This window comes from Drosophila willistoni (assembly GCF_018902025.1).
Source record: "Drosophila willistoni isolate 14030-0811.24 chromosome XL unlocalized genomic scaffold, UCI_dwil_1.1 Seg141, whole genome shotgun sequence".
NCBI classification, from domain to species: Eukaryota; Metazoa; Arthropoda; class Insecta; order Diptera; family Drosophilidae; genus Drosophila; species Drosophila willistoni.
The window spans coordinates 2,426,166-2,435,176 of record NW_025814052.1 but is presented as its reverse complement, the minus strand read 5'-3'; the positions used below and the strand labels follow the sequence as shown (position 1 = coordinate 2,435,176).

General features: G+C 30.7%; 1 protein-coding gene across 4 annotated transcripts; it reads right to left on the bottom strand.

Moving 5' to 3' along the window:
- Window positions 1-1,353: 1,353 nt before the first annotated feature.
- Window positions 1,354-7,061, bottom strand: LOC6648583 (ELAV-like protein 2). 4 transcript variants are annotated; one of them, XM_023179238.2, is made up of 6 exons: window positions 6,422-7,061; window positions 5,190-5,234; window positions 4,868-5,125; window positions 4,563-4,806; window positions 3,897-3,941; window positions 1,354-1,819 (listed from the first exon to the last, which is right to left on the bottom strand). In XM_023179238.2, the coding sequence occupies exons 1-6, from the start codon at window positions 6,618-6,620 to the stop codon at window positions 1,495-1,497; spliced, it is 1,116 nt and encodes a 371-aa protein (XP_023035006.1). In that variant the 5' UTR covers window positions 6,621-7,061; the 3' UTR covers window positions 1,354-1,494. The 4 variants fall into 4 exon arrangements, with proteins under 4 accessions (XP_023035006.1, XP_023035007.1, XP_015032690.1 ...); XM_023179239.2 differs by having other exon boundaries at window positions 6,431-7,061; XM_015177204.3 differs by lacking the exon at window positions 3,897-3,941 and having other exon boundaries at window positions 6,422-7,060.
- Window positions 7,062-9,011: the final 1,950 nt, after the last annotated feature.

Below are 9,011 nucleotides of genomic sequence, written 5' to 3'. Positions count from 1 at the left end.
TAATTAAATATATATTTGAATAAGGAAATTGAATTATATCTTAATCGAAGGAAAAAAAATTATAATAATAATGAACAATATATGACTTTTTTTGGAAATTTTTTTCATTTTGTGGTTTTTTTCTTCTTCTTCATCCTTATGTCCTCTTGTATTTGTAGGTCCTTAGTCCTTGTGTCGGTGGTGTTTGAGATTTTCACGCACCTTTTTGCAAATTTTCCCATTGCCTTTCAATAAATTAATTGTTTTTTTTTTTTTTTGGTTTCTTATGTAGTTTGCTTAGTCAATTTATAGACATTTGTCTCTTGTTTTTTTATTATTATTATTATTATTAATTTTGTTTTTTTTTTTTGGTTTTTGTTTTGTTCTAAACTTGTTGGTTGTTTTTTTTTTTGCCTCTTTTAAGCTTTGTTTTGTTTATTTTTTTTTAACAAAAATTTTTGTTGGTGTTTTTTGAGAAAGCAAAAACAAGAAAATGAAATCCAAAATGAAATAAATTTTCACACTTAATTATAAGTAATTAATTTCGCTTGTAGTACATACATGTAGGTATTAGAAAAAGTAGTTAATTTTTGCTAAGATTTCGTTAAGTGTAATCATAATTAAATTTGATTTAGCGTACAAATCAAAATGTTTTAATACAATCAAACGTATATATTAATTTAAGATTCAATTTCGACTAACATGTCAACCCGCGTATTGCAATACCAAGTCAAACATAAGTACTTACATACATACACACTGACAAACCAATACAATACACATACACTTGGAGAAAATTTTGCCCATAACTTGGCTAATGCTCACAAACAAAGTCAAGTTTAGGTTTAGTTGTAATTCTTAACCGGTTTTGATCTTAAAGTTGTGAAAACTAGCCAGATCAAAATGTTTACCTTTCTTTTGAAACTATTTGCAGTTGAGGAATTTATTCTGTATTCTCTGCTAATGTGTCTCAGATTTTTCACCTGTTTATCTCAAATCTTAGTGAAATTTAAAGAAATTTTTGAGAAAATTTATTTATTACTGAGCCAAAAAGTGAATGTTACTGACTTTACACTGCCCAAAATTGAACTTGGAATAAGACAACGAGCATAGAAAACAAAGCCATGACCAATTTATTTATGTGTAGCCTCCTCGATGACCTTGGCCACACTGACTCATCGGCAGTATTTGTCTCTCTTTTAACTGCTAATATATAGTTTCTCTCAGTGTAATGGCAGTATGTAATGGTAGTTGCTATGTAATATGTATGTAATATGATGCCTTTAGTTTCCTATCATGACCAAATCAAAGAGTAGATATATATTTATATATATATATATATATATAGTATATATAGTATATACATATATATATTTATATATTGAAACACAAACCGTATGCGTTAGATATAGAGATTTAGATGTAGCTTTCGCCATATCCATTTAGTTTAGTTTTAAAGTTTATGGTTTTTGGTTTAGTTTTGGTTTTGGTTTTTTCTTTGGATTTTTGGTTGTCTTAAGTAGTTTTGGTTTTGTTAGTCTTAAAGCTAACCTGCAGCACCCGATTGCCCAGAGTATAGCCGTTGAGTGATTGTATGGCCACCACAGCCTCATCGTAGTTGGTCATGGTGACAAAGCCGAATCCCTTGCATTTGCTGGTCTGCAGATCCCGTATCACCTTAACCGACTGGACGGCTCCGAAGGGTCCAAATAGCTGCCATAGCACATTCTCTTCGGTCTCGGGGGCCAGATTATAGACGAATATACACCAACCGGATCCAGTCATGGCATTGCCGGGCAATATGGAATTGGCCAATAGATCACCAGCCAGCGGGGAGTATCTGTTAATTTAGTTGTATGTAAATATATATGTAAGTATATGTGGATAAATGTTGTATATATTACGATAATTCATCATTATTTTTTGTTGCACAATTTGTCTTGGTTAAAGATTATTACAATTGAGGATTTGGTTTCGGTTTCATTATGGTACATCAATAGAAAATTATATAAAAAGAATATGTATAAATGTTTTAAGTGATATTTGAAAGTGTTGCTCTGTGTGTGTGTGTGTGTGTGTGTGTGTAAGTGAGTGTGTGTTTGTGTCATTCGGTGTGTGTTTCCTTTCATGAATATTAAACACTTAGTTAACAAAAACTAAATTTAATTCTATGTTTTTTAAATATGTACTTTTTTTTTGTTTTTTTTTTTGATTTGTTACATGCTCAAAATATATATATGTATGTATATATATATGTATGATCGTGTGAGGGAAAGCGATGGGTTATGGGTTTGGACATGGGCGTGGTCAGCTGGCCACCATTACACTGTGCTGCCAATTTTCAATTTTCGATTTAAATTTTAAACATTTGTCTGCCTAATTTGGATTGCTATTAAGCACAAAAATGTAATCGTTCCTGCTCTTCCCAAAAAGAATAAAACCACAAAAAAAACACAAATGAAGAGAGAAAAAACTAAATGTTAATATAAAAAAATCAAGAGAAAAAGTATTTAATAATAATTCACATATATTTGTAGTTGAATGTGTTACTAAATTCAAATTCTTTGAGCATGCCACAAATTTTTAAGATTTTTGAATTGCGTAAAATTAGAAATGTTTGATCTTAAACCGAATCAACCTCGTGGTTTTTGGCAAAATCGATCAAATTTAAGTAAACAATGCAAAGGAGAATCTACAGAAGTGAAGTAGTGCAAATTTTGCCCCCTAAACTATGCAATAGATACACACTTTTTGGCTTAAAATGGGTTTCGAAAGCAAAACACTCTGCCATTTGGCAGGACTAGCGAAATACAGTAGGTAAATTGACTTAAATTTAATTTAATAAATTGAAAAAAAATTCACAAAAACTTTAATCTGAATTTGTAACTTTGCCAAATTTTAAGTGAGACAAAAATTCCAAAAAAAAAACTGCAAACAATCTGAAGCTCTAATTTTAATTTTTGCGATTTGACGTTCGAATAATGTCTCTCAATCTATATTAAAACCTCGAGAACTTAGTTTTTGGTCGATTTTCCAAAAATATTGTGATGATTTTTTGTCAAAAAATCAACTATACATATTTATTGTAATTTAAAAGTCTTTGATGGCATTTAAAAATATGATAAATCGCAATTAGTCAAATCAAATAATCAGTACTGCATACTTTAGGGAGCATATTTTAAGTCAATTTCCATTCCTAGATCCATCTTTGGTAAACAATATTAAATATAAATATAAGTTTTATTTCAAATTAAATGAAATCAAAGAAAATCTCAATTGAAATTTCAAATGAAAATTATAGAATTAAGTGAGAATAATACAATAATGTGTGAGAAAAGAATATGTTTAAGTTTATGTATGAAAATATATAACAGATACACACAAACATTTAAGTCTAAACATTTATTATTAAAGTGTTCATTTAGTTTAGTTAATGACATATATATATATATATATATATATATAGGTATATATACCCGGAACTCATGCTGAATATATTTTGGCGTCAAGTTTAAGGACGAAAAATGCAATTTTAAAAATTTTTGAAAAGGAATTTAAAAAGAATTATCAAATGCCTATGGCAAAATTAGCTTAATACATTTCACTTAATTTTACATTTCCAAATCGATCCTTTAAATATTTTTCTATCGGAATGACAGTCTTATTTAAAAATTTATTGATCAATTATATCTGTCAGACTGAGCAACAGGTATATAATAGTCGAATTAATGTCGACTCGAATATTTTTACTTTTTGTAACGAATTTTGGCATTTTTGTTTTTTTTTTGTTTTTTGTCATTTTATTTATTTATATTGGTGATTGTAACAAAAAGTAAAATCAAAAAAAAAAATCAAATCAATGACAATTGAGTATAGTAATTAGATGTGTAAGAAAATGAATAAATCGGAAAATTCACCTTTGTAAGCCCTTGTTAATCGCTAACATGGGACTTTTTCCAATGCTAAAAATGATGAGAGAATTTGTCAAAGAAAAAAAGAAAGAAAAGAAGAACCGAAATATATGGCCACATAAGAAGGTAGGAAATAGAAAATTAAGTGTTAAGTACATAATAATTCTTGAACCCAATATTGAACATAAAACATAGAATTTATACGGCGAGACGAGGAATATATATGTATATACATACGTGATATATGTATATATTTCAAATATTCATTTTCGAATGGTATTGAAATGAACAAAATAATTGAAACTACAATTGGAGTGTAAGATATTGTGCCAAGATCTAGGATCTAGGATGATAAAATGAGCAAAAAATTGGTCCCCCAAAGTGTCCTTTGCATACTTTAGGGGAGCATTTAGCACTCCATAGATCCAACGCTGACATTTGGCATGGCGAACACAGACCGAAACCCAACCAATTAACCAATGGACAATCAATTCGGACTTCTCCTCTATTGGTAATTAAAGTGAAACAGACAAACCGCAAATGTGTGTCTTTGGTCTGCTGTTGCTTCCAAAAGGGATAGACGGGGTCAGATTCAACAAATCGAATGGGTAAAATGGGGTAATAGATGGCGAGGGCGAGGGTGGTAGGGGATTCGGGGAATGCAGTACAAACCTAATACGTCCAGCGGATGGCAGAGCTCCGGCTAGACGACGTGTGGCCGCTGCCGCCTGTGGCGTCAGGTATGCGGTCAATGGTGGGGCTATCTGAGCTTTGGCGCTATTGCTTGGATTATTGGCAAATTTGACTGTTATCGGTTCGGCATAGCCCTTAGGAGTTTTTCCATTCAATTCTTGGATGGCGCGTTCAGCTTCGTTGCGTTGATCGAAACGTATAAAACCGACACCCTTCGATAGACCTAAATGAATAAATCAATGATCAATTCTTATTAGTAGTAGAAATTAGTTTCATATACTAACCAGAAATATTATCACAGAGTATACGAGATGTAATTATTTTGCCAAACGATGCAAACATTCCCTCCAAGTCTGGTTGTGATAGATTTTTCGGAAGACCCGATACATATAAATTAGCACCCTTTATAGATTCTGAACTTGGACGGGCGTATGATACTTTAATAACCTTATTCTGCAAACGCAAACCGTTCAGGGTGTTCACAGCCTTCTCAGCATCCTCGGCGCGTACATAGTTAACAAAGCCATAGCCCAGACTTTGGCCTATAAATCGAAACGTATCGAAATGTATTTTAAATGATCTTGATTCTAATCTTAATTGGCATACCTTGCTGCAGAGCCGGATTGAGTGCAGTTAACGATGCTGGCAAGACTGCAAATGTATATATAATAGAGAAATTATTACATAAATTTCACGAAATTCAACTAAAACAGAAACACATAACATCAATACATATAAAAAACGATGTCAAGGGATATGAAATGTCCCCTAAAGTATGCAAAGGGCATAAATTGTTATTAATTTTAAGTTATTTGACAATTTAAAACGTTCTTTATGTTCATTGCATACTTCAAGGGGCATCAAGTTTATCATTTATTATTCCTAACTAAAAAAGTATAGAAAATAATACATAGGATAGGCAAAAAACAAATATTATATACAATACATATATACAACAGATTTGGCATTCTCTTTGATTATAAACAAAAATGCTTTTCGCTCTCATTTATGTAAAATATTATATCAATTATATAATAATTACAATATTATAATTGTATGATTTTGATAAGTATATTATTTGAAAGCTCTCGTATCATGAGAGTTGACAAAATAATCAATGAAATGTGTACAGAAAGAATAACTAAGAAGAACTATACCCTTGCAGGAGTTATTAGAAAATTGATCTGAAGGATAAAAAGAGGTGTTTCCGATCTATGTGTATTCTTACTTAGCTCATATGGAGCCAAGTCGATATACCTAGTCCGTCTGTTTCAATCATTCTCACAGACATTTAGTTGCTATCCAAGATTTTTAATACCATAAGGTAGATAAAGTACTCGAGTTACCCAAATCCCATCATTACAATAAATATTGAACATTTGTTGAAATTCTTTACACCTAACAAGGAAATTCAACTATTAAACTTTGGGCTTAATTAACCAACAATTAAAAACGAAACTCGTGTTTAATAAGAAGAAGATGGTGGGGCACAAATCGGCTGTTCAGGATTGAAAACTGTCAATGGAAAAGAAGTCCTAGATGACTTACTTTTTGCAGAAAAAAATTCTTCTAATTGTAAGACGTATATATATATATGTATTGCATCTATTAAGAACAGACAACTATAACCTAAACCTTTTATAAGAGAAGCCAAATAACCGAAGAGAGAGAGAGAGAGAGAGAGATTATTTAAAAGTTATAGGTATGTTTTTCAAATCAATCAAAGAGTGCAAGGGTATATAAACTTCTGCATAGTCCAAGATAGTTTCTACTTTGGTTAACAACATTGAATGAATAGAAATGTTAGATTTACTCATAGAATATTGGTCAATATTTACCCAAATTACCTGAGACTTTATCACGCACCAGTTTGCAACTCTCCAACTCACCAATGCTGGAGAAGAGCGATCGCATCTCCTCTTGCGTCATGGTTTGTGGCAGATAGTTGACTATCAAATTGGTGCGCGACTCATCATTGCTGCCATCCACAGAGCCATTGGCACTGCCGTTCTTAACGATATCCATGGCGTTGGTCATGTTTATGCGGTTTGTAATATATATATATATCTCTAGATATATATATAATGTGTATATGTGTGGATGTGTGTGAGTGTGAGTGTGTGTGGGTAGATGGGTTTTGGTGGAGGATTTACACTCGATTTGCTTCTTCCGACTTGTTTTGTTTGTTTGGTTGTTTGGTTGTTGTGCTTAGTAATTAATCTCACTGCTTGTTTGGTTACGGTTACGCTTAATAGTTAATTTTCTTTCTTTCCCGTTTCTTTACTTAGTTTAAGTTATTATATTTTTGGTTTTTCTTTGTTTTGGTTTTGCGCTTTGCACACGTCCCGTTCAAAAATTTTGAAGTTTTAATGCAAAAATCTTCGTTTCGTTACGGTTTTCCTTGGAGTTGATTTTTTATATCATGGGTTTTTAGATCAACTACGATCGCGAAAAAAAAGTGTTTTTTTTTTGTTTTTTATTTCAATTAGGTTTATTTTATTTTAATATATATATATATATATATACATATATTCTTAAGTATATATATATATATATACCGTTTTCAGTTTCGGTTTCAGTTTTGTTTTTTTGTTTTGCTAAAAGTTTAAAATTGAATTTATATTTTTGAATATTATGTTCTTTTTTTAGTTAAGTTTTTTTTTTGTTTTTGTTTTTAGATAAAAGAGTAAATTTTGCTAATGTTTTCGGTTTTTCTTTTTTGGTTTTTGTTTTTTCTTCCTGTTTGTGTAGTTAGAGTAAAGTGTTATTTTCTTTTATGTGTTTGGTTTTGTTTTCGTTTTTTTTTTTTATTTGTTTGTTTTTCGTTTTTTTTCTTTGTTTTTTTATAAAATTGCAAAAATGCAAAAAGTTAGCAATGTTTTTTTGTTTTGTTTTTTAATTTTATATATATTATTACTAATTTGCGCTGTTTTTTTGGTTTTTTTTTTGTTTTGTTTTAGTTTTTGGAACTTAGCTTTTCAATTATATATATATATATATAGATGGTCTTTAAATATATATATATATATATATTTATTTATCTTGTTGTATATATATTTTGTTGTTGTTGTTTTTTTGTTGTTGTTGTTGTTTGTTTTGTTGTTGGTTTTTAAATATGATTACTCTTTAAATATTTTGTTAAATTAATAGTAGTTGGTTTTATTTGGTGGTGTTTGGTTTTATTTTGCTTAACTGCAGTTAAATATTTCTCATTCCTAGTTTATTTTTGTTTTATTTTTTAATGATTTTGTTTTTTTTTTTATTTGAATTTCATCTGATAAATGATAGCTGTTCGATTGCTCGCTCGTTTTGTTTAATCAATCTGCAATGACAAAAAAGAAAATGGAAAGGATTATTACAAACTATTACCAAATCATGAATATATGTAGATATATGTACATATATCTAAGAGAACTAAGTCTATATATTAAAGTGGTAATGCTCAAAATGTGGACAAGATAATCGAAATGGGCCATCAAGGGGAAAACTGTGTGATAAGCGTGTTTCACACTCGAGTTCTCGATTTTCGAGTCTCATACATTCACCCTCTTTTGTCGTCACCACCCCCCACACCACGCCATGTCATGCCACCCCCTAGAAACGAGACAGACAAACAATTTAGCTCAGTTCAGTTCAAAAAAAAAAAAGAAAAAAGAAAAATCCTCAACAAAAAATTTTTTGTCCATCAAGCAGCGTTCAATTTCAATTTCTTTTTGTCAGCAAAAAAACTTGGCTTAATGGCTTGGAATTTAATTAAATGTTTCCCTCTCTGTCTCACTCTCCTTCTCTGTCTCTCTTTGTCTGTGCATTTGGGCAAGGTAAAGTTTCCACTTCTTTCATATGTATGACAATGAGTATACATATTTAGTTACTTATATGTAATATAATTTAAAGTCTATCTCATTATGCGGCTTAAGCGCCAGCAAATTTTTGCTGACAATTTTTGTGTTCAAAATTACTTGCATACAATTGGTCGACTAATGCATACTCTTTATAGAAGCTAAGATTTTACAAGAAGCCAACAGGCACTGCCTGAGAAATGCAAAGAGTAATGATTGATATATGGAGCTAAATTGGAACCCTTGAGAAACTAAGGCTCACTACATCAACAACTTTTCTACTCTCCTGATTCAAAAATATAGCTAGTGCCTATTCATTATAATATTCCAAGGTTATGGAATCTTTTCATCTACTCAAAGTAAGCCAAAGACCACTTCAGGATAATATTTGTAGCATATGTTGCAACAGTTTGAAAACCTTTTCAAAACTCTCTACAATTTTAATTAGCAACGATTAGCAACCCAAAATCCCTCATTTGCTTTTTCTCTACTTCTCTCAACTTCAATTTAAAAGCGAGAAATGTCCTAAATTTGAATATTCCGCAGGATTTCTCCTTTTTGGCCTAGTGTTAAGGTATGTCAAATATAT